Source organism: Oculina patagonica, chromosome 4, assembly GCF_052425735.1.
Source record: "Oculina patagonica isolate OP01 chromosome 4, crgOcupat, whole genome shotgun sequence".
Lineage (NCBI taxonomy): Eukaryota > Metazoa > Cnidaria > Anthozoa > Scleractinia > Oculinidae > Oculina > Oculina patagonica.
The window spans coordinates 33,761,767-33,787,907 of NC_135761.1; the positions used below are offsets into that span (position 1 = coordinate 33,761,767).

General features: G+C 37.7%; 2 protein-coding genes and 1 long non-coding RNA gene across 3 annotated transcripts; 2 read left to right on the plus strand and 1 right to left on the minus strand.

The window, feature by feature from the left end:
- On the minus strand, positions 1 to 26,106 carry LOC144652369 (uncharacterized). Its single transcript, XR_013570514.1, has 4 exons — positions 26,021 to 26,106; positions 25,645 to 25,744; positions 997 to 1,181; positions 1 to 46 (listed from the first exon to the last, which is right to left on the minus strand). It is a non-coding gene; the product is annotated as an uncharacterized LOC144652369 (long non-coding RNA).
- Positions 4,164 to 5,139, plus strand: LOC144649920 (uncharacterized). Its single transcript, XM_078509514.1, has one exon. It carries the CDS (start codon positions 4,240 to 4,242, stop codon positions 5,137 to 5,139), a length of 900 nt encoding a protein of 299 aa, XP_078365640.1. The 5' UTR covers positions 4,164 to 4,239.
- On the plus strand, positions 12,481 to 13,011 carry LOC144652206 (uncharacterized). The gene is made up of 2 exons (XM_078512219.1): positions 12,481 to 12,579; positions 12,653 to 13,011. Exons 1-2 carry the CDS (start codon positions 12,570 to 12,572, stop codon positions 13,009 to 13,011), a joined length of 369 nt encoding a protein of 122 aa, XP_078368345.1. The 5' UTR covers positions 12,481 to 12,569.
- Positions 26,107 to 26,141: the final 35 nt, after the last annotated feature.

Below are 26,141 nucleotides of genomic sequence, written 5' to 3' on the forward strand. Positions count from 1 at the left end.
AATCTCTGGTCCATCTCTGTGCTCCATCGCTTGCCGTTTGTTGGATCTGAAAAATCATGAACAGAGCATCGAGGGCAATTGGAAAAATAAACTACAAGGAAATGGCGTCAGGTGCAAGTTAGAAATCAGCTTAACTATTGAAACTAGTTAAGGAAAAAGATTGGCTTTGGTACGTCACAGGACTATTTCAATTGCGTTTAAAAAAGTTTACAAAGAAGAATTGCTTATATTGTAATGAAGAAGAAGAGGTTTATGGAGAACAGCAAGTCAGCTGGGAAACAAATAGCTGGAGCACCATGACTGCTTGCAGATAGTTAACTGATATCTGAATTATTTTTAATGAAATGGTGATGAGAATTTATTTCTATATTTTTAAGCGGAGGATGATGAAAAACGTACTGGCTGATTTATTTTTTCCATGTGACAAGCACCACTAAAAGATCACAGAAAAATGGCGCATTAAAAGCTAGCGTGCAGGCACTGAGCAATTTTGCATTGAGTGATGTTTGGTTTAACCATGCAGTCAATTAAAAGATGACATATTTTCAATTTAAAAAAGCTAAGTACTGCCTTATTTGAATCGCGCTACAGCACTGTGCTGCATGCTGTGATGTTCTTCTTTCATCTACACCCTAAATGGTGTGGTTTTCAGTATTTACATGTAGTAAGAAGACAAGAATAAAACAAGAAGAAAAAGAAGAAAAAGAAAGTAAACAAGGATCAAAACTTTGGAGATTTTTACTTGAAAATAGTCCGGGAAATCACTGAGGGAGGCTTCTGGGTCTGCTCCTTTGGTACCAGAGTTCTAGGAAGGCTGGTGGAAAGGTACTGTTTTACATCACAAATTCTTTTGATAGTTTTCGTTTACTTCTTTCGTACAACCTTTTTAACTTTTATTTTTAGGAGAATTTGGCAAGGCTTGAAAAGTATGGAACAGTTCAGCAAAACAGGGATAAGGTTTTTACGTCAAACTTTCAAACAGATGTGGGACAACACCTTTGGACATCTTCCTTGTGGAATGTCAATCTTCCTAGTTTTCAATCTTTCTGTCAATACGTCTTAAACATCCAATGAAATTCATGATCGTTCCCAGTTAGCCCATCCCACTTCGGTTGAGGCAGGAAGTAATCTCTGGAATCTCTGGTCCATCTCTGTGCTCCATCGCTTGCCGTTTGTTGGATCTGAAAAATCATGAACAGAGCATCGAGGGCAATTGGAAAAATAAACTACAAGGAAATGGCGTCAGGTGCAAGTTAGAAATCAGCTTAACTATTGAAACTAGTTAAGGAAAAAGATTGGCTTCGGTACGTCACAGGACTATTTCAATTGCGTTTAAAAAAGTTTACAAAGAAGAATTGCTTATATTGTAATGAAGAAGAAGAGGTTTATGGAGAACAGCAAGTCAGCTGGGAAACAAATAGCTGGAGCACCATGACTGCTTGCAGATAGTTAACTGATATCTGAATTATTTCTAATGAAATGGTGATGAGAATTAATTCCTATATTTTTAAGCCGAGGATGATGAAAAACGTACTGGCTGATTTATTTTTTCCATGTGACAAGCACCACTAAAAGATCACAGAAAAATGGCGGATTAAAAGCTAGCGTGCAGGCACTGAGCAATTTTGCATTGAGTGATGTTTGGTTTAACCATGCAGTCAATTAAAAGATGACATATTTTCAATTTAAAAAAGCTAAGTAATGCCTTATTTGAATCGCGCTACAGCACTGTGCTGCATGCTGTGATGTCCTTCTTTCATCTACACCCTAAATGGTGTGGTTTTCAGTATTTACATGTAGGACGAAGACAAGAATACAAAGAAGAAAAAGAAAGTAAACAAGGATCAAGAAGTACGTTAAAACTGCGTGTTTGAGAACTCATTTGTTAATCAAAAGCCATTTTAAAAATTTTAGTGCCAAACGAATCACATTGTTAAACCCAACAAGTACACATGGTAGGACATGCAAAACTAACCACAACATAGGCGTAGCGTCCATATACGCACGAATACCCGTGCATACAGCTGACATCTGAGAATTTTTTTTTGGAATTACCTAAAAACGCTTTTTATCATTTTATTTGCTGGCTGATAATTTAATATTTGTCACATTACACTAGCGTTTTTTATCAGATTTTCCTTTATTCAAGCATTGATTATTTAGTGCTAGCCACTAATGGCAAGATGCATTTGAGTGGTAAGTAAAAATAGAAAAAAGCGCCTCATGTACCCCTCCCTCCAGGTTAGCCTCGCCAGTTTCCCCAGGTATCTAGATGAGAGGTTACTATTGCATGGTAATCTCTGAGGATGAGTTTAAAACTGAAGTCACGAGATGGAAGCATAAATGGAGTGGCATGGATCCAAATGTGACACTGCATACTTTGGTTGAGACTCTTGACCACGCAAACTCCCAATTTTATCCCAGTGAATATGTTGCTCTCGTAACATTGTTAACTTATCCTGTGTCAAGCACTGCCAAAAGAAGCTTCAGTAGTATGAAAAGACTTAAATCTCCTCCACGAAGTACGAAAACGGATAAAAGATTAAGGTCCATAGCAATCCTCCATATACATAAACACAAGAACGTGGATATTGACAGTGTAGTAACGGGGTTTGCCAGTCTTGAGGCTCGACGCCTTGCAATGTGACCTGTGTCCGCTGTTTTTGTTTTTCCTTTTGTAACACTGTAGCTTATGGGAAACACTAGAGCAAAGGTCAAAATAAACAGTCTTTCTACTGCATTTTACTCTATTTATTGAAAATGCCCGCAGAAAAACCAGGAGATGGCATTTCCGAGAAGCTAAATATTTTAAAATTTTCTGGGGGACCAAGCCCCCAGACCCCCCTGGTAGTTAGTGTCTTTGGCGTTAACAAAAAATTTCTTCTCCTGCATACATCTCGAAAAATTGCACGCTACGCCCCTGATAGGTTGTACCTTGCCCTTACAAACCACTTTAATAAGCCCTGCTTAATATGCTCTTGCATGCACATGTCTAAATCAACTTCCTGGAAGTTTATGCTGTTCGGAAATAATGAACTGCTTCAAATACCTCCCTAACAAGTATACAATAGTTCATATATTGTTTATTTATCTTGTTTCTGTTAATTTTTCAATCAACTCAATGCAGCTTAAAACTACTTTTTTTCGACAGGTTGAGACGGGTCAGGCAGACTGTAGTGTTGAGCTGGTAGCCAACTTTCCTTAAAGAGATATTCATTGATGTACATCCACACATTTACATACATACAGATAGACGTAGAACTTTTAATGTTAGCGACGGTCCCCTGCTTGATAGGTACTTTGTTTTCTTGTATGAAACAGATACATAAGTCTGGCGATACTTTGCAGCAGCCTGCATTGGTTTGCAGCAGAAAGGGCAGGGTTATTGGTATCCATCTAGTGAGGTACGTGCATACGTACGTACGTTGTTTTAAAATGTCTCACCATGCCTTGATTTAAGAGTAAGAAATGGTGTAAAAAATGCTACACAGGAAATGTGTGATTGTGCTAGCATGTACTCTGCTTGATAGTTTCATATCCAAAAGAAAAAAGTGTTGCAGAAGGAGCAGCAACGTTATCTATTTTTGGTGCACACAAGCTAAATAATGCAAGGTGGTTTCTTCCTTGGGAACAACTCACTCAACTTTTCAGAAATTTTTAATTGTTATACGTTTTCGAATTTTAAAAAAAAACCCTGACTTTCAAGGGCCCTTGTACATCAGTACATCTTTCAATTGTCATTTTACAGTTACATTTTACTTCAGTTTCATGCAAATAATGGTTGCAATAAATCGTGAATGAAATGCAAACGCGCACACAGAAGCCAATGCAATGTGGTGCAGTTGCCAATTATCCGCGCATGACCTGTTTATATCATTATTCAATAAAAGTGAGAGCCTGTAGATTTATACAGAAACGATTGGATTATTTGCTCTCGATTTCTATGGGTGATACATGTAGTTGCTTGTTAATTATATTTAAAGTTAGGTATGTTTTATATTTTAATTTTAATAGCGTCCCTGATTACTAGGCCTATGGCCAGCTAGAACAAAAGACACTAGAAAAAAGTTATTATAATTATTATTATTATTACTATTATTATTATTTAAAAGCTATTGGTTAATAGAATATTCCGTCTTGGGAGAGACCGACCTGGTGAGCAATGGCCGCGACCGGCCACGTTTTGTGAGCGAGAAGAAACCGCTCCCTCTGTGAACCTAAGACCAATGTCAAATACTAATGTCAAGCACAAACAGTAAGAAAAACAAAAGAGGCGCTAGAGGATCAACTGAAGAAGAACCAACAGCGTCCAAACGACTGAATATGTCGTTGGCCGACAACAATAAGTCCGAAGAAGAAGTAATGGAGGCGACAACTGGTGCCGCCGAAACCACAGAACCAAACCTCGCCGATATCCAGGCGCTGCTGATAAGTATTCAAAAAACAACTAACAGTATTCTCAAGGAAAACAACAAACTCTCAAATGAAGTTGGGGAACTCAAGTCATTGTTTAATAGGTTGGAAACTGAATTGCTGACAACAAAGACAACTCTAATCAAAGTGCAAAATACCAACAAAGAACTTAGAGTCGAACTTGACGCTGCAAAGCGAAAAATTTCTCAACAGAGAGAGGAAATTGACGGACTGCAGGATGGCATTGACGATCTGGAGCAATATTCCCGAAAGAACTCACTGGAAATTGTCGGCGTTCCGGGGAGTATACGCGATAACGAAGGAGCAGTTCTGAAAATCGCCAGAGTGCTAAATGTTGACATGAAACCAGAGGACATAGACATTTGCCATAGAGTAAGAAGAAAGAAATCGAACCCAATCATTGTGTGCTTTGTCAGTCACAAGGTCAAAACTAAACTCTACAAGCAAAGAGTCCAACTTAAGCATGTGAACTTTTCATATTTATTTCCGGATGCAACCCCGGCTGATAGAGTTCAAGCCAACAAAATTTTCATAAATGAAAATTTAACAGCTTTCCGTAGGGAGTTATTGGGGAAGGCGCACGCAAGAAAACAAGAGCTTTCACTTCTTGGTATATGGACCATCGGTGGAAAAATGTTCGTCAAAACATCTCCAGAAGAAAGACCTATTCAAATTTATTCCGAACATGACTTAAATAACCTCTAGACCTCATGATTGTATATGGTAGGACTTGACATACAATAATCTCTGAATGGGGAGGCAAAATTATTTTTTCTCATGGGAGGCACCACAGCAAAGGTGTTTGCATCTTATTTGATCCAGCTATTCAACTAAATGAACAAAATAATTTCAGTAACAAAACAGGAAGAATTATTCTGATTACTGTGCATTTAAACGGCGTAAAAATCTCGCTATGCAATATTTATGCACCTACCTAACAACCAATCTGAACAAATAGAGTTCAGGAAAATTTAATTGGGGTTACTTCCAACCTACCTAATAAGAAGAAGCTAGTGAAAAAACTTAATTTTACCTTGCTATATGCCCGATATTTTATTTATACGAATAAGTTTCATAATAAGTCTCTCCTTATCACAGATTTTGTAAGTAGAATTTTAAGTAAGTACATGCTAGAAAACTTAGGTTTAAACTTGTATACGGAGTATCCATACTCCTTCTCAGGTCTTTTTTTTTCTCTTCTCTTTAATTCTCCTTGCTGCCCTACGTGCCAGTGGGCACAATGGGCAGTGAGTGAATCTTCAATTCTCCACTGTAATCTATTATTACGTAGTTTTACCATTAATTGCATTGTAATATAACTATATATGTGTGACTATCAATAAAATAATAAAAAAAAAATGAAAAAAACAATATTCCGTCTGTCATCTCAGGTAGAATTCAAATTGAATGGTAGGAGTTAATCTTGCCTCCTTCCACCCAGGGGCTTCCTGCCGGCCACACCATACTGTTTTAATGATGGTTTCACTCAACATCAATGTGAACTTGTTCACTCTACTAAGTTAAACGCGGAAGCAACATAATTTGTCCCACAAGTAACAAGGCAAAGTTGCAGACACACTCTGCTGAACCATAGAATCGTTTTTAAAATTAATAATTTTTTTCAAGGGACATTTCGGCACCTAAAGTGTCGTAGCATCTTAACCTTTGTTCTGCCAGGTTATTCATCAAAAGAAGCTGGTTTTGCACGATATCCTGTATTTATTCATGTATGTGCTGCCATTTGAAGTATTGCATTACGTGAAATGGAATAATTTTTATGTGAAGGCAAATATACTTCTGCAGGATTCTGTTTTGGTATATAAATGGGTTTCTGGAGATGCTCCAACTCACTTGCAACAATTGTGGACAAAAGAAGGACAACAATAATTTAAAAAAAGAAAATTGCTTGGTACTACCAAAACCAAAGGCAGACTTCCTCAGAAAGTCCATTAAATACGAAAGGGCCACACTGTGGAACTTACTAAAAAACAAGGCCCAAGTTAAGGAATCCTTGGGGAGCTTCAAGAGTGTCTTAAAAGAAAATAGCATCTAAAGAGCCTATGTAAATGTAATTTTTTGAAATGTGTTTGTTATTGTAACATTTTAAATGTTTAGTTGTAAAAGACACGAGCACATCAGCTCTGCAGCAACAAATTCATTGTGTATAAATATGAGCTTAACGATGGAGATAACATCACAGAATGGGTCTCAGCGGGTCCAAAAATTATGCGTTTAAAACACACATGGGCCATACTACGTGCAAAGTGAGAGGATTCACTCTCGACACCAGAGGCTGACAAAAACTTAATTTTGAGTCAACAAAGGAATTGGTTCGTGGAGAAATTTACCAACCAGAACCTGCTAAACGTACCATTGTCTTGAACAAGCCATTCAAAATTAACCGTAACAAGGCCACAAAAGAAATTGCTACCACCTCTATGGACAAGACTATTATTATACTTAGGACTGAACAAGAAAAGTACTAGAAACATGGAATAAAAGCAAAGAGAAACCCCAAGAAGTACTTGTCCATTACCATCGACGGAATGGACCAAAACAAACATAACCTGCCAGATTTTAATATAAGCAGCAAGGTAACAAAATGATTTCCTGTAAGACTACTACTATTCAATGTTCATTAGTGTCACACTAAAAGAGAAACAAATTGCATTTGAGATGTCTCAAAGGAAGGCTTTAAATGATGGATAAAATTTAAAGTCAAACATTTCAGTTTCTCCCATTTAACGTTTACTTAACTTTGTTTTCTTTACTTTCGATGGAAGTGCGTGGCACTTATAAACGCACGTAGCGGGAGTTCATGTTCTTGGATATGTGGGAATGGCCACACTATAGCAACTCAACTATCAATGTTCTGCTCAATGTGTTTTTGGAGGTGAAAAATTCAGTAAGTAAATCTTAATTTATGGTTTCTTTTAGCATTGTTTTTGTTTACAGTCCTTCTTCATATCCAACATTTTTTTACTTTGTACTTCTCAATGATGAACTACAGGCTTAGAAGCCTGGATTTTTTAAAAAAATTTGCCCTTTAGTTAACTCTAAATTCTGGAGATTGTACAATTTTTAGGTTAAGACTTTTTTTTATCCGTTTATTTTCTTATTCTTTTGTACCTGGATTGGCAAGCAGGCAGATAAAAAAGAGCACAGGAATACTTGCCCTTATTGTAATCTTTTCAACGGTCAAGTTCTTAAATCAAAGTTTTTTCCGACATGCATTGTCTTGTCATGTTTGTCACCACAGTGTGTTCTTATTTTTATTGAAATTGTTACCTTGTTTCTTGTTATCAAGTTCTTAAAATGTCCTTAGTCTGTTACATAAGATCAAGCATAAACTCAGAAAAAAATGTCTCTCCTATATTTGCCATTTATATAAGATGCTGCCAGAGAAGCAATGCATGAAAGCAGGTTTACAAAAACAATGCCTCATAATTTAAAGCTACATGTCAACCAGATTATTTTAAGAGTCAGTGAATGGAAAGTTACTCTAGAGAGAACAGGCCACTAAACAAATGCCTTGCTTCAATATGAAAAATCAAGTTTTGCGCAACAACACAAGGTTAATAAAATTTTTGGTTCCCCTGAAAACTGAGACTCCTAGAAAATGTACGTGTTGCTGGGATTGTTGATTTGATCAGTCCTGAGAGGCAATCTCGTAGCAGCCCAGCGTTCAAGGTAAATAATCTGCCGGTTTTACTTTTCTTTCATATTTAAACTCTGCTCCTAGCATGACGACCAGCACGCCTTAGCAACAGGTCATTGCGTCAGCCATGAGCACACTTAGTGTACCTTATTTTGCAATATTAAACAATAGGCGTGTTGACAGATCAGGCAATTTGAAGCTCAGCAAAGCTGGCAAGAGGAGTGCAAAACATCAGTCACATCTCGGCACTTGACAGAATCATTAATCATTAGATTCCCATTAATTATGATTTGCACTTAATTCTGTTTTATGCGGTTGTAAACCTTTTAGATTTTGCTCACTTGGCTTAGTTCATGGCATTTCACGGCAGGAAACCACTGGTGCCAGGTATTTATGAAGAGAAATGGTCTGTTGCTTCGACAGAAGACAACTCTTGCTCAGCAGCTTCCAGAAGATTACGAAGAAAAGATCGTCCAACAAGAGCAAGCGGTGAGAAATCTGTATCTGGGAAAAGACGTCCTTGCCGTTCTGCCTACTGGATTCGGCAAGAGGCGCATTTATCAAGCGTTTTCTTTACTGAAAAGCTGTGAAAATATCGGCGCTACATTGATTGTCATTGCTCCATTTAATAACAAGTACTATTGAAGACCATTTGGCCGATTTGCGCTCGCGAGGTATTCGTGCTGCTGCGTTGTCTTCTATAAGTTCAGCTGAATTAGAAGAATGAAGTTTAGAAATAATACTCTGCTCAGCAGAGGAAGCAATTACCAAGGAGTTTACCAGCCTTCTTAAGAAAAAGAGTTCTGAGCTGCACCAGCGCGTGTGCTGCATCGTTGTTGACGAACTCCACACGGTGGAAACGTGATGAAGTCCGCAGCATATCTGATTTTCCTTGCGCAGGGGCGGCAAACTTTATCTGATTATCCTGGATCTTGGACCAGCTTCACACCAACAATGAACAAAGTGTCCGCCAACACACAACCAGGGCATTCTTTCCTTCCCGAAGGCAAAAACAGGTTCTCATTTGAACATTTGGTCCCCATTTAGGCAAAAGAAGAATTACAAATTTGGCAGTGATCATTTGAAACTTTATCTGGTTTTCTTCACGGTTGTGCGATTGGCACTTGCTGTTGGTTTCATCGTTTTTGGACAAGGTTTTTCAAAATTCTATAAAACATTGAACCAGTGCCTTGGTATTAAGGCAACATCAAAGAACCGTTATGACCAAGTTCTCAAACTGATTTATCCTCAAATTCTTGACATTTTGATTAAGATGTGTGATAAAGAGAAGGCAAACATGAGAGCCATTGATGATAGAATGCTTGGTAGTTAGAAACGAGGAGTTGTCACGTCAGATGGAGTATGGCATACACTGGGCCACTTTAGCAAAAATGGCTCGTTTATTATAAAAATTACCTGACTGGAGGGATCCTTGTTGATGAATGTTACCAGCAGGCCAAATATGAAGGCTGCGAAATAGCTGTGGTGTGGCAAGATAGGGACTAAAGCTCTCAGAAATCAGTAGAAAAAGTTTATGGTAAAGAGCCTAGGAGAGTCTTCAAGTGTGGGGGTCATGTCGGAAGGGCTCATGCAAACAACCTGAAGGAGCTTGGCAAACAAAAGGTATTTTCAGCTAACCTGCCAGAAGGGGGGCCCCAACATTTACATTGCACAATATAACATTGAAAATCTAAAAACATCCAGGTTTATTAACATCTGCATAGCCACTAAACAGCTTAGCCATAGTAATGTTCCATGTGGTAGAATATTCTTTACTACCCCAAGCACAATCAAATGACATGGTTGTCTTCAATCTGCGTAATAGATTACAGATTTACGACAGTGACAAGAGGATCTTATAGTATGAGGTGGGCTATTTCCCAGTGTCAGCATTGGTAAGAGTGGTGAATTTCCCATATAAATGACAGAAGCAAGCAATAAAAGGATCATAAAAGTCACTGTTTCTAGTAAATTGCAAAATTGAAATTAGTGTCATTATTTAACAAAAGTCTGCAGAAAAAAATGCATGTTTAAGATATAATTATGGCACCGTTTCACTGCTGTGTTTCATTTGTGAAAAGTTTCGTATTTAAGTTGTTGCTCCTTATAAAAAAAAAACATTTGTTGGTTTTTTTTGTTTATTAGAATGAATTGGTGATCCATGAGTGTTTAAAAGATGTTGCTGCAGTGCAGTACAAAACTAGTGACATTGATGTCAAGGTTGGTGAAATGAGAAGAAGACCAACAGAATTTGCCCTAACTGTGTGAAGTGAAGTGAATACTTTATTTACCCTCGGATTGTAGAGTAGCTTTTAACATAGCTAATATCTCCGAGCATTTCAACAGTACAACGGCGCAACAGAAATGCTAAAACAGTGACTGTATCAACCAAGCCTGTCGAGTCAACTTACTATCAGCTGAAAGTAATTAATTTAACTGTCGAGGACATACCTGTAACAGAACGTATTGAGCCTGTGTAGCGTCCTAGTACCTTCAAAGAAACTGAGGTCAACCTTACAGAAGAAGATTTGCCATAATTAAAAGAAGTTGTGACCAAAGTGGCAAGCACATGGAAGGATGTAAAGGTTGAGTGGGAACATGTTCCAATAGGTCACGGTTATCAAGCTTGAAAGTCACAGTGTCAGATTCTGTTTTTTATCTAAGGCTGCTTTGCTCTAATTTTTTCCTATTAGTAATGTTATTGATAAGCTTTCTCTTTTTTATTCCTCCTATTATATTTATTCTAACATATTATTTTTTACTTAATTTTTTTTTTGCTCACTGTTATGTTGTGTTGTTTGTGTGGTCTACTGGCCTCAACTTGTATGTACATAATTGTAACACTGGCTGCCTGCCCTTTTAAACTCTAGGCAACAGCATCATTCAAATAACAACAGTTTCAGTTACCCTTAACAAAACAATTTTTAGTTTGCACTGAACTATACTGAACTTAGTCCAATGGATAGATTTTATGTAAAAATTCATTATGGTAGGGACACTATGTTGTGCATGTCAGAGCAACTAGAAAAGTGTTGTTAATCACATTCAGGAAGCTGGTCATGCTGGAATGGATGGTTATCGAGCCCATAACATTGTCTTATTACATGGTAACATTTGTACTTAAAATGTGATCCTTGTTTTTGTAGGTGGATAGTTCAAGTGACGATGGAGCTTCAAATTCAACAGCAGCATTCAGCGGCATGTCTAGCTTTCCGATGTTGACTAAGCTGTAAAATAATTTACGTGTGCCATTGCGTAAATCTAGAAAGCCCTTTTCAAAGAGTTTGCAATTGTTAATTCAATGCCTCTCCATAACTGCGGTGGTAATGGTGCAAAGGGATGCCTTTGTTCTCATCATTTATGTTTGAAGAGCCAAAAGCAAAATTTGTGGAACCCAACATTGTCTATCAATGCTTTCCAAAACAATAGCCATCAACACCTTAATGAAAACGTTAAACGACAAACTGAAGGTGGTAGAATATTAATCGTGACTGCCTGTCATCAATGAAACAGCCTTCTAACGATAAAAACCTTTAAGGAACTCTCTTTGGAAGAGAATTTTTAAAAAACAGCAGCTTTCAAATCATTTTATTCTGTAACTTAATTACGCTTTTTACCTTTTTAATATTTTATCTCTTTTTTTGCATTTTTATTTGTTACATTGTCTCATAGTTTTTACTATTTTACTGTCAATAATTTTAGAGGGCCACTGGTTTGTTTGTAATTTTTATGCTATTTTAGTGCTACCCTCGTTAAATAAAGATTTTACTTACTTACTTACTAAATAACTAACATACAATAACAAAGACTATAAAATGAAACATTTGAACCAATAACTACAAAGATTTGTATTTATCTATATAATCGTTTTTATCACACGACAAATCCACTTTGCTAGGAATCTTATTTAAGTCACATGACAAACACAAAGTTGAATATTTTACTGAGCCAGCTGAAGTTACTGTGCAGGATTGTCTATTGAAGAAACTGGGGACGAGACTGGTGCAATCAAAATAACTGTCTGGGAAAAAGGAATTGATGTTCTGGTAAAAGAGGAGACAACCAGGTTTTAAATGCAAGAGAGTACAGCCAAAGATTTTATCTAACTTTTCATAACAGATAAACTGTGGCAACCACATGGAAGGATGTAAAGGTTGAGTGGGAACATGTTCCAACAGGTCATTGTAATCAAGCTTGGAAAGTCAGTGTCAGATTCTGCTTTTATCTAAGGCTGTTTTGCTTTTATTTTTCTTATTAGTAATGCAATTGATATGTTTGTAAGTATATTTGTAAGCAGAGTCATCCATGCTGTGGTCTTCCTCAAACGTTACTGTTCTCAAACACCAAGGAAAACTGACGAAGTCCACAGAAAAATAGCCGACAAGTGGTTAAAAGGTTCAGTATGGCAAACCTATATAAGTGAGATGTCTGAAATCAGTGATGATACGATGAATGATGCCATGGACGATATTGAAGAATGAGAAAAGGTAAGCCAAGATTCTGTGTGTGAGGTTGCCCGATAACAACATTGTGTTCAAGGATTCCATTTGTTTCCTCCAGATGCCTCTTTTCTTCTTTCCCAAAGCGTTTGGTCTCACACCGAGCAGCCAAAAAGGTCCTTTCCTCATTTGTTTAACACAGTCGAGGAACAATCGTACGTGGGACCAATGCCTGCTTGCGACTTCTACGATCCCAAAGGTATGTCAGCCTTTCACAAGGCCGAATTTGAAAAGTGGTACACCGATCTTGTGGCCGAGGACTACCAGTTCAACTTTAACTGGGAACTGTTGGCTTATTGCCAATCTGACGTGAAATTGTTGCCAGAAGGATGTGAAGTGTTCTGGGAAGAATTCCAAGCAGTGGCAGGATTCGACCCCATGGAGCAGTGTCTCAATATCACAGCTGCCTGTAACCGTTAACTCCATCATCGTTCATGCTTCGAACTTAGCTGCTTAGTAACCCAGCAGATGTGTAGTTCCTAGTGACCACTGAGGTTGTAGCTTGGTTACCAAGTCCTCAAGCGTGCTTAGTATTGCTTAGTACTTTGTTATCGAGTGATTCTGAAGCTTTTTTGGTGTTTTCCTTGTCTTCTAAAGTCATTTTCCACTTTCCACGCTTAGAAAGCTTTGTTTCAAATGAGTATCCTTGATTTTCTCTGTCTATTCCAACAATATACAGGTGTTCTATAAAACTTGTTGATATGTAAATAAACTTTGCATTGAAACTTTCTGTTTCTTATATCTTACTTAAAAGTCAACAAGCAACATTAAGTGTTTTCATTGTTCTTGTTTTAACAGTAATTTCCAGTAAATTGGCAGTCATATGATTTTGTTGGGCGTAAATACCCGCCTATAAGACACACCCCAATTTTGGCATAAACTTCCCGTTGAAAAACAGATTTTTCTCGAAAAAGCTGTGCGCCTTATAACTGAATAACTACGGTATTTCAAAGAAAGCAAACCAAGAAAGTCGAAAGCAAGTCTTGACAACTTGTTTGGAACAAAGAGGCCAAGACTTCAAAGTGCAGAAGAAATGCACAAATTCATAAAATCAAAGATCACAGAGCTTTGAACTTTTCTCTGGCAGAATATCAAGTGGTTTCCAATTCATATTCTGTGAGAGTTAAGCCCAAGGAAGATCATGAGGAAGATGATCCCGTGCCTCACACACCTTGGCTAGATTTGTTAGTCTGCAAATGTAATTGCTCAAATTTTCCCACTACCTGGAAAAGTAATTGTGGAGATGTCCAATGGAAATAATGTCCTGTCAGTCTAGCACTAGCCTGCGTAGCTGGCGGGAGTTGAGTGCGAGCGCTTGCTTCGAGCGGGTGAAGCCTGCGTGTGTGAGCGGCGAAGCCGCGATCCGCGAGCGGCGAGCAAGTGAAATTCCCGCCTGCCACATTACTAGGGGGTTTTGCTTGCCGCCCACTTTTATCGCCCTTGATGATCTAATTATATAAGCCAATCAGAAAGTGAGGTGTAATACAAAACTCCAGTTTTTTTACGCGCGAAACGGCGGTAAATGTTATGACCACAAACATTCCTTTGATGGCACATGGAGATTTCCAGTAACGATAAGAACGGTACGCCAAAAAAAACTGCAAAACCCGAAACCAAGAGAAGGAGTTGTTAGGGATATATGCAGACTGTGTTGTACCAATTTCAAGCAAAAGTTTGGCGATTTTAAGAAATCCGTGTCCGTTTCCACTGTAAATCTATTCAAGCCGTCGAAAGGAGAAGGAGTCGAAAATGGTGACACATTAGCCAATCTCTGCTCGCGAATTGGTTTTAACGTCGAGAAGAGCACAACTTTGTCAGAACGTGTCTGCCAAAGTGTGCAAGAAAGATACCAAACACTGTGCAGCTATATGAATTTATTGCGTCGAGCCTGAATCGAAACCAAGAACACTCTCAATCGAAGAGCTTGCAGTTATGTTCGAGTGAGGAATCACCGCCTAGATTCAAGCGTCTCCTTCCAAGCTCCATCGCCTCTCCCCAACGAAGCCCACAGCCCAAGAAAGGCCACAAAAGAAACACTGGCGTTAAAAAAACCTTTAACTTCGCAGAAAAAGTATCGTCAACCGAGGAAAATGACGAGCGGCGTTCGAATGCAGAAAGCTTAAGGTGTCATAATCTCAACCTGGATGATTTGGTTGGAAATCAGACAAGCCAAGTGAAAGTTGTAATAGTGGCTCCTAGTGGCCGGGTAGAAAATCATAGTTCCTTTGATGACAAAAGTAAATCAATGATCACGAATCTGTGTAGAAAGAACTGGCAACCTGTCGCCAATGCGTGTTTTCAGCACCTGCATTTGCGCGATGAATTCACAGAACCACTGCGAAAAACAGTCAACGCAGAGTTTAAAGAATATTGTAAAAATTCAACTGATTCTGTGTTGAAGAAGTCAAGCCCGGAAGATTCTCGTACACAAAGCTGAAGTTTGGTGCCCCGTATGGATGGCTTGCTTGAAAGGCGCTTGCAATGTACAAGAGTCATCAGATGAAGACATCAAGGCTACAAATTCCCTAGCCTTGTCGACGGCAGTAGCCGCTCGCTGTAGAAATCCGACAATGTCAGCTGTTTCCTATCGCATCTCAACAATTCTCTTTGGTAAATAAAGGTGATGGGCCTACAGGACTCCTACGTTCGTGACATTTGTAACCTTTTCCGTTTTATGTTGAGTTCGGTCTTCTGAGTTCTGACTTCTTTCTGAGGGTACTGTTATTATTTGGAGGCATTATGTATTGTAGAGCCGTAAGATTGTGGCCAAGGAAGTGTCTAGAGGTCATAAGCCCGCGCTGCGTGGTTTCCGTTTGTAGAGCTGAATGACGCCTCTAAATCTGTACTCTGCCACATGTTGTGCTAGTTTAGTTTGTTTTGGCTCAATTCTAATTGCAAGATAAGCTTTAAGCTATCAAAATGTTCGCTCTGGAAGGACAAGATCTGAAATGTTCCGTGAAAATGTAAACTACTTGCATGCTGTTATTGATGACGGGCCCGGCATTTTAATCAATACTGTTGCAAGATGTATCATCTTATCACGGATTATCTTGGTCAGGCTTGGCCAGAGACTGTTTCAGCTTTGATATGAAAAAGAAAAATTCAAAAAACCCTATCCATTAGCACTGACTCAACTAATGGTGAACAACTTGGTGGAAAAACCCCAGTACATTAAAAGGAAGCAGCTTTCACAAGGACTGCTAAAAAACACTACGAAAGTGAAAACAGTTGCAGCTACTAAAGAAAGCCATGGAACTTAGAATGAGCCAGAAACCAGCAGCCCCACGTATAGGAATGCTGTGATATTGGAAGGCTACATAGACTCCTTGTGGTCGCAGATTAGTTATATTCCCAAAGAGAAATTAAGGAAAGCTGTTGTTGCCATCAGAAACAATGAAATTAAGAAAGAAGAGTTTGACTTTTATTGGATTTATGTATGTTCCAGATTTGAATGATGGCTGTACCACCCGCGTGTACTGATTTCCAAAGATGGCCATTTTCTCCAACAGATGCCCAATTACAAATAAAACTTCAACTCCTTAACGCTAACTTCAAAGCTCTTTGCTTTAAACATTGGCCAGACTATGTAAGATTGGAGAAGTACATTCCCAGTCACTTCTCTGTGTTTGGAAAAAACTCAGAATGTGAGATTTTCTGCCTGAAAACTTTTCATTATTTGCTGCAGTCTCCTTCCCTGAACAAGTGTTTGTTTAAACTTTCGTTCACAAAAAACTTGCCGAGTTCTGAACGGCAAGGGCTTTTTTTTAAAAAAAACTTCCGTAACTACCTATCCTTTAGGGCCAATTATATTTTGCATAAGAGGTAGCTTGACATCGTCAATACAAGCAATTCACTGTAACACTCAATCACCACCATTTTAAATTGATTTTCACTGATTATAAGGTCTGTGGACATATTTTTACCCACTAAGCTTCACTGAGTTGATCAGTTGCTAAGGTACGCCATGCACATGTGCATGCACATAAGCCTTCGTTAAAAATGACACCTCTGTGGAGGCAGAAAAAGATTTCAAAGTGCAAGAAAAAAATCCCTGCTGTGCAAGGGAAAAAATCAGCTGAGTCAAGTGAATTGGAGCTGGAAGTCACAGAAGGTTTGTCCTGGCAGCACATTGGACGGAAGAACTGTACAAGAGTGGCGACCAAGAATCGGATTTGATAGTCCAGCAAAAGTAAAAAAAAAAAATTGAGTAAAGCGCTTTCTTTTAAAGAAAACTGAACCAACTTTAAATGTATAATTTATAGTATAGTATAGAATAGAGTATACTTGTATGTAGTAATTCAATGATGATAGAGTTTTAATTGTAAATATCATTTTATTTGTTAGGTTAGGGCTAGTTTGGTAAATGTAGAGCTACTCTGTAGATATGTCACCAATAAAACCATTATTATTATTATTATTATTATTATTATTATTATTATTATTATTATTATTATTCAAGGCCTGGTGTAAAAATCAATCTCACTGTCATATTTTTCATCACAGTTTGTTTGGCAGGGAACTGACGATGTAAGGGTAACACTACTGGCGCTTCTCCCCCTTGCAAATAAAAATCAGCAGTACCACAAATTGATTATGTAAGTAAAAAGTCTTTGCACACTTTTTTGCATTTTTCAGCACTTAGAGCATCCTTTATTAAAAAGGTGACATATTTTCTATAAATTTATATACTTTTGAACAGGTTGTTAAACAACGTACCTAACACCTGCGCATGCTATCTGTGGATAGCCGACAAAGACTCCAATGAGGGGAGAAAAGGTATGTATAATATAACTGTAATTAATAATTTGTTTTCTCAATTATTTTGGAGTCTGGATTCTTTTTGACAGCTGTATGTGTTGTTTTGAAGATTCAGTATCAGTGAAATATGGAAATTAATTTCAAAGTGTAAACATGGTATTCAAATTCTATTTTGGTCAGACCAGTTTCTTAGAGTCATGCTGCATGGACGGCTTGTTGTAATTCTGTCTGTTTAAATATATCTGAGTGACTTATACCTATTATTCATTTCAGTGAAAGTGAAATTCGGTGTTTAACATGATAACTGGACAGTGCTTGTGCTGGCTCCATCCCACAGCAGGTTAAAACCACAGTGTATCGAAATCTTGGATGGTCAGTATAGTGGACGTAATTATTGAATGGATCTAGTCTAAAATAAAGTCAATAATTTACATGGGCACTTCTGTAATACTATGAGATGGGCACCTCTTAAAGATAAACAAAAGACATCTTAAGCACTGTTAGCAAAAAAATACTTTTTGTTGACATAAAGTTAAGGAAGTCAGTGACTTTAAAAACCCACACAAAGTAATTTTGTGAGGTGAGTTGAAAACACTGGCATGCAGTCCACAAAATTCATACCAACCCCCAATCCATAGACTATGTATAGACTACAGACTACCCAAGAGACTTACCATATGAAACAAACACAATTATAATCACTTTTACAGTAAGACGGAGTTTCTTCTGCAGGGTTAGGATGTAAATTAAGTAAGAATTTTGAGTTTGATTTATTACTGGGATTTCCGGAATTGCAAGCAAGTTTGTTGCACTTTAGTTTGCTTGGGATATAAGTAATAATTATAATCAAGATTGCTCGCATTTTGTTACCGGTAGTTCATCTCCAGTTTGCTTGCAGAAAGCTCCACTCCGGTAATTAAGGGAATGAAATTTCATTTAGTATTTTGTAGAATATTTATTTAGTCTTATATTATTTTTTTTGGAAAAGTGAGAAAACAAGTACAAGGGTGAATTTAAACGTACAAACTACCACGCCAAGATAAATCATTTAAAAGTACTGTGATCATTTTAATTATTTCTAACAGAATCAAACTTTGAAGAGGGGAGTAGTGAAGTAGCATTGGCTACTGCAGCAGAGTTTTGTGCTGCCGTCAGTGATGAAAGGTAACTTGTTGGTTTTTAACTGTTAAAATTTTGTGTTGGTATTCACTATTGCCTTCTTTTTGATATAGTATGTAATTTAGAGGGTAATGTAAGTGATCTAAAATTTGTGGCATTCTGACTTGGTATATTATATGGTATTAAAATCAATAAGTATGCAGCCTGAGGTGGTGCAAGCCCATAAGTTTGGAAAAACTTTGAGTGATCCTTAATTATTGTTTCTTGAGATGCGCAATACCTTGCCTGCAATAAAAAACAAACAAACTGATGATGCCAATGAAAACAAATAAATTGTGCAAAAATTGTTGATTGAAATGTACCAAGGCTTTAAAGCATTGCAGGAAGTTGTAAATTAACTGACTGCTATGAACTATTTAACTTTTACAGAGAAAAATTAGAGGCATGGAGGTCAGAAAAAGAAGTGCAAGATAGGGAGTGAGGTAAATAAATAAAGCATAGCATAGCATAAAGCTTGGCATAGCATTATATTGGGGTTCCCCTGTAAAGGATGATAGCAACTTGTATAATACAGTAACGCATTGCTGGCCAATATGGGGTGCCTCATCCACAGCTTAACACAATGGCTCCAAGAGTAGGACTTAAAAAAAGACGTGATTTAGATTTAATAAGATTGTGGGATCCGTCGCACGAGAGAGTATTACTTGGTGGTGCAGAAAATTTTATCTCAAAATAATGCTGACATCAATTACCACAATAGAATGAAGAAATTTCTGGAAATATGCCTTGAGAAAAGATGAAAATAAAGTCAAATGGCGGCTAGTGCTCATTTCAAAGAATACAAAAGCAAGAAAACCCAAAGCAAGTCTTAACAACTTGTTTAAAACAAAAAGGCGAAGACTGAGTGCAGAAGAAATGCACAAATTCTTGAAATCAAAAAATAACAAAAGAAGAGCTTCGTTTTAACTTTTCTGTAGCAGAAACTTGGGCAGAAATTTCCTTACAGATACAAAGACACATCCTCACATCTGACAATAAAAAAAACGAAGCTCTTGTGGTTGACCTTAATCTTGGTCTACTCTTGGAAAGTGGCCTACAGATTTATCAAAAGGAAAAATCCTCAAGCATGTGACAGGAACTTTGGATCAGTGGAACACAAAGAATACACAGATTTCAGCTTATCATGCAAGACGATTAAGAGCTTTAGTCAAAGCTTTTCAATCATTTCCAAAACTTGCAAAACTCAGATTGACAACAACAGAAGTTTGCAGCAGACTTGCTGTTATTCTCAAAGGTCTTGAGATTCCTGAATATAGAGACTTTTGGTCACAGACCAATTAACAGCAAAAATGGCTGCAAGAGTAAGACTTAAAAGAAAGACATGCAATTTAGATTTAGTAAGTGAAAAGTTTCGAATTGATATGCAACATGCCTGCTGCCATTTTAAAACATATCCATTATGCAGGTAAATGTTATAACAACTTTAACATGTCTTTTCCAATCTAAAGAGGGGTAAGACTTTAAACAATATTACCATTTAAAAAAAAAAAAACACCAAACAAGTACACAACACAACACTGATGGATAGCACAGAATCCATAGCAATGTCAATTGGGGGAAAATCATGTCTATGTAGGAGGGAGAGTTCTATACATTCACAGCATGCAATCTGTACCATTTTTATGGCAAATGTTTGACAACAACTTGGTCAACAACTGTGTCTACTGCAGCAAAACAGGACATCAGCAAATCAGTGTACCACCAAGTGCAGGCTTGGATTTGCTGTCCAGACATTTTGAACGTTGCTGTCAATTTACTCCTAACATAAAATAATGAAGACTGTAAAATGAACATTCCACTATGCCACATAGCCAAATATCACAACTGCAACAGGTTAATGCTGGTGAAAAACTGTTTTGTTGATGTTAATGTTTTAGTTTCATTTTTGTTTAATCGATCAAGCTTTGTAGATTGATGTCACCACTTCTTCTTTAGTTTCTTCACCACCTCTATCCTTCCAGGTACATGAAACAATGTTCATAACTAAAACTAAAACAAAAGTACACGGCATTTGTCATGGGGACACGGGCAGACGGGAGTTTCAGTCTAAGCTAAGATAAAGACAGCAAACAATACTCAGTGACTGCTTTCCCAAGGTCATCTCTACAATTCTGAATGAAGACATCTTTTTCTTTGACCCTCTTGTAAAGAAATATAAGAATCAAGCAATTAATTTATGCAGAGACATAATTTTGAGGCATCATTGTGATTATATTCACCAAGCATTCAATAGCATTTTTGAAGTTGCAATAAACCATCAAAACACCATTTCAACATTTCAAATTTTTTCACAGTCAGGGTAGGATAAAAGCACATTTCACCAATTTCTTGCAGACTTAATGAAAAGAATGAAGACAGAAGTTGCCCTCAGACACGAGCAACATTTTGTTTAACTTGACGCTATTTCCATTTCAATAATTCGTAGGTGCCAATGCTCAAATTGTTCCCTTGAGCTAATTACCAAGCCAGACGAGTGCTAGTGTTGCACAGACATTGACAGGTGCATTGAGCGAATGTACGAAGTGGAGAAAGAGGGCCAATGCATTACCGAGAATCCAGGCTATGCAGCAAATGATAGAACATTATCTGTTGTTGTGGAATATCAAGTGGTTTCCAATTCATATTCTGTGAGAGTTAAAACCAAGGAAGATCATGAGGAAGATGATCCCATGCCTCACACACCTTGGCTGGATTTGTTAGTCTGCAAATGTAATTGCTCAAATTTCCCCTACCTGGAAAAGTAATTGTGAAGATGTCTGAAAATAAAGACGTCCGGAAATAAATTCAGAGAGATTTAAGAATGTATTTGTTAATAGCCTAATTTTTATATATAATATCAAGTTTTTAATTCTTCTTATATTTTTTATCGTTCTTAGATTTTAAATGTAATTTATGTAAATTAGATACGTTATGTATTTTTTTATGTAACATAATATATGTATTTTTTTTGAGAACTATGAAGATGATGATTATAATTGGATATCCTGTCAGTCCAGCACTGACTCAAGTGATGAAAATGAATCAGAGGGGAGTGATGAGGAGCTCCATGAAGAACTTGGTGGAGAAACCCCACTCAGTGATGAAAGTGAGCAGTTTAAAGAGTACTTTGCATTAAAAGGAAGCAGCTACCACAAGGACTGATAAATAACATTACGAAAGTGTAAACAGTTCCAGCTAGAAAAGAAAGCCATGGAACTTAGGATGAGCCCGGAACCCAGCACCCCAGGGATAGGAAGAACCTAGCAACCCCAGAGATAGGAATGCTGTGATAGTGTAAGGCTACATAGACTCCTTGTGGTCGCAAAATTAATATATTCCCAAAAAGAAATTAAGGAAAGCTGTTGTTGCCATCAGAAACAATGAAATTAAGAAAGTAGAGTTTAAGTTTATTGGATTTATGTATGTCCCAGATTTGAATGACTGACTGTACCACCCTCGTGTACAGATTTCCAAAGTTGGCCATTTTCTCCAACAGATGCCAATTACAAATAAAACTTCAACTACTAACGCTAACTTCAAAGCTCTTGGCTTTAAACAGTGGCCAGACTATGTAAGATTGGAGAAGTACATTCTCAGTCACTTCTCTGTGTTTGGAAAAACTCAGAATGTTTAAAAGTATCCATTATTGCAATAAGACTTAATTAAGGTGAGATTTTCTGCCTGAGAACTTTTCATCATTTGCTGCAGTCTCCTTCCCTGAAAAAGTATTGGTTTAAACTTTCCTTCACAAAAAACCTGCCGAGTTCTGAACCAAAAAGGCTTTTTTTAAAAAAAACTTTTGTAACTACTTATCCTTTAGGGCCTGTTATATTTTGCATAAGAGGCAGTCTAACATTGTCAATACAAGCAATTCCCCGTAACACTCAATCAACACCATTTTGAATTTGATTTTCACTGATCATAAGGTCTGTGGACATGTGTTTACCCACTAAGCCCCACTGAGTATTGTTTTGTTGATCAGTTGCTAAGGTACGTCATAATGCATGCATCACATCTGGTGACACATAAGCCTTTATTCAAAATGGCACCTCTGAGGAAGCAGAAAAAGAATTCAAAGTTCAAGAAAAAAAATCCCTGTTGTGTGAGAGAAAAAATCAGCTGAGTCGAGAGGAATTGGAGCGGGAAGTCACAGAAAGTTTGTCCTGGCAGCACATTGGACAGAAGAACTGTACAAGAGTGGCGATCAAGAATCAGATTTGATAGTCCAGGGAAATATTTGAGCAAAAAAAGTGTAGAAAAAGAAATTGTTTCTTGTAACTTGTCCGATTGTTTTTATGAAAAATCTGCTAGTTCTCTGGAGGGCAACGCAGACAGCGATGACCCTTCTCACAGACATTGACATTGCTTTACACTTGTTCATTTTCATTTTTGTGCCAGTTAATTTTTCACTAGCTTTTCACACTTGTAAACATAACTTGATCGTACACAAACAGAACAGAGATAGCTCAGAGATTTTGTTATTACAGAGATATTTTTTTATGGTTTTAGGCATAGTCAGGAATTATAATGCAAGTTCCATCTTAGTTTCCTTTTACTATTCAATTTATGCAGTGTTCCCTTTCCTTCAATTTTAGCTGTATATTTGCTAACACACATTTATGTAATTTTAGTTCTCACCGCATGCTTTGATGATTGTAATTTAGTCATAAATCATTGAAGTTACATTGTTGGAGTGTGTGTTGATCACTGCGAACCCCAAGGACTCGATTTGGGACCAAGACAACTCTGAATACTATCAGAGTTCTGAGGAAGCTATCAAATGTAATGTAATGTGGTTGCCATGGAAGGATTGTGAATTTCAGAGGCTCTGATATGCCATGGATATGCCAAGTTTTCAAGAACTCTTCGACAGTGCCTTGGAATTCCCTGCATATCCAAAAACCTGTATTATGAAGTTATTAAACTTGTTTACCCACATATCACTGACATTCTTAGTGAAATGGGTGAGGAGGAAAAAGAAAGGACGAGATACTAACAACTCCTTTGCAATTCTTCAACTTAAGGTGGTACATATGGCTAAAATGCGTCTAAAAAGAGCCCATTTTAAGATATTTTATTAACTTTGTTTAAATTCCTAAATTCACTATTGTATAGTAATTTTTACCGTAGAATCCAAATTTGAATTAAAATTTTTCGATTTCCGGTCATAAAGGTGTGAAAATTGACACCTTAAAATGTCACTCAAAATAATAATTACTTTATTTTCTCCATTTCTTTTCTTTGAATAGCTTCCTTCTTTGTACTATCAAATACCTGTATAAAAACAATTCTTATGTGACTTAGCCGACATCCAGTTGTTATTCCTACGGAAAATAATCGACCATCTCTAAGCCAGTCACGTGTCATATCATAATCGGGCATAATATCGATCCGATGCTACGAAAAATGTCGGCTAAGTCAGGAAACTTAGCTCCATTTGTGTGTATTAACTCTGCCAAATTTCACAAGAATTCAATAAAACGCATGGAAAATATTTCAATTTTCGTCTCACACATGCTGAGAATCCGTCGAATTTTGCCTGTTTTTGTGGCTTCGTTCGCACAATTCTTGTCCGCCATGTTTGTTTTCGGTTGTCCATGCTGCATTGGCTTCTGGGTCACGTATTTCGTGGAAGAAACGAAGAAAATGACGTATTTCGAGCGTGCTACGTGTCCTCGAGAGAAACAAAAGGAGAGACCCTAGCAACCGCCATAAACAATGGTACTGCGATCCTTCTGTCAGCGGTAACAATGCGCACTTGCTATTACGCATAAGCATCGCGCGTGTTCGAGTAAACATATCGAGTGTACACGCAAGGGTATTTAGATGCTTCGCCGTGGAGATTCAAGTTCTGCTGTTATACAGCTTATAATCTTGTATTTTTTTCGTTGGAATTTGTGAAGGATAAGCGAAATATCCTGCGACAACAGTGGCGTTCTATTGTGTTTACAGCACACACAAAAGGAGTTGGACGCGCGTATAATTTTCGTACGATCGATCGCGACAAGATGAAAAGTATTCTGGCTGGTTCGAATGCTTCAATAGCTAAAAAGAGTTCAAAGATGTTTCCGAACCATTTTTTCGTGTAGTACGTGAAGTTTATTCTTTGCTGTTGTGGCCTAATCAACATTCGATTATACCCAGGGATTATAGCTTAAAAAAGACATGCAGTTGTGGCCGTGGATCAGCCAGGGATATTCATAATGAACCAAGATCGATCGGGGTAAATATCTGTAATGTCAATTCAGGGTTGGAAATTAGCGCTCGCCCGCTCGCCCAGGCGAGTGTAAAAACTGTCGGGCGAGTATATTTTCGCCGAAATGGCCATGTAAGTAGTTGCAAGATAAACTGGTCTAAACTTACATTTCTCAATTGACTTGTCAGCTTTTATTTACTGATCGCGGTAGGCTTTTCGTTGTGTGATTGTGTCCATGTCCCGGCTACATTTAGCTTCACCATTTGAGATATTAAAGTATTATGAGAGAATATATTGGTATTCGCTGTTGTTATAGCTGGTTGTTTTAGATTAAACTGAGCTTTCAATGCCTGTTGCTTTGCTGTAGCTTCGATGGCATCCTGCAGTTCGCGAGACCGGAAGCGAGTAAACACGCAAAATTTCAAAATGGCGGCTCAAAATGGCGGACCTGACAACGAATTTCAATCTTCGCTTTCTCCAAAAAAAAAGCGGACAGCGAGCCCTTACTCCGAAAATAACAACATAACTACACAAAAACTACAATATAAGCCAAACTGCGAGAAAATTTTTTTTTTGCGCTTCAGCCAAATGTACCACCTTAACTGAAAACAATTTTCTTTAGGTATCTGTAAACAATGTAATGAGCAGCCCTACTTTAGTCTGTGGAATGTGATACAGCAGCATGTTTGTCATGAAATTAAAGCTGGCTTCATTCTTCAAGGACTTCCAAGGATGGCACTTATGTTTAAGCTAAAATGGACATTATTACCACACGGAATGCAATAAGCTAAAAATTATAGAGTGAAGTGAGCATGCATTAGAAATCTGTAAAGATTTTATTGTCAGGAAGGGTTCCACATATCACCGACATTCTTAATGACACGAGGAGAACAAAAAAGAGGTTGAGCCAGTTTGACACGTGTATAAACTCTGCTTCTAACCTGTCAGCTGTCTTCAATGCTTCAACTTGTGTCATTCTTCCAACTCCTCCAACTGTCAGTTGGAAATAATTATTTCTGCCGCGGATTCACCATTTGAGATCTGCAATTTACAAAGTACAAGCTTCAACGTGATATTAAATAGCTAGAATTTAAAAAAAAAACAGCTAAGAAAGGCATTCAAATATTTTACAATTCAAATTCCTTGTAAGAAACAAAAATGCACAGCTAATCGCCGCGCGCACGCGAGTACCTCGCTACACTCGACCCGCGTGGGTTTCAGTTTAATTTGACTGTTTGTGGGCATAGCAAGCACGAAAAAGCTTAAAATTCCGCCCGAAACTACAAAAGGTTTTGTCAAGAAAATTAATTCACTCACCAGAAGTTCTTGTTTCGATGTAAAGCTGCCATAACTTAGTGCAAATGGCGGCCGAAATCAAAACATCACATGCCCCGAGCTTGTTCACTCAAGGTGATGCTGAGTAACCAGGCGTGTTGCG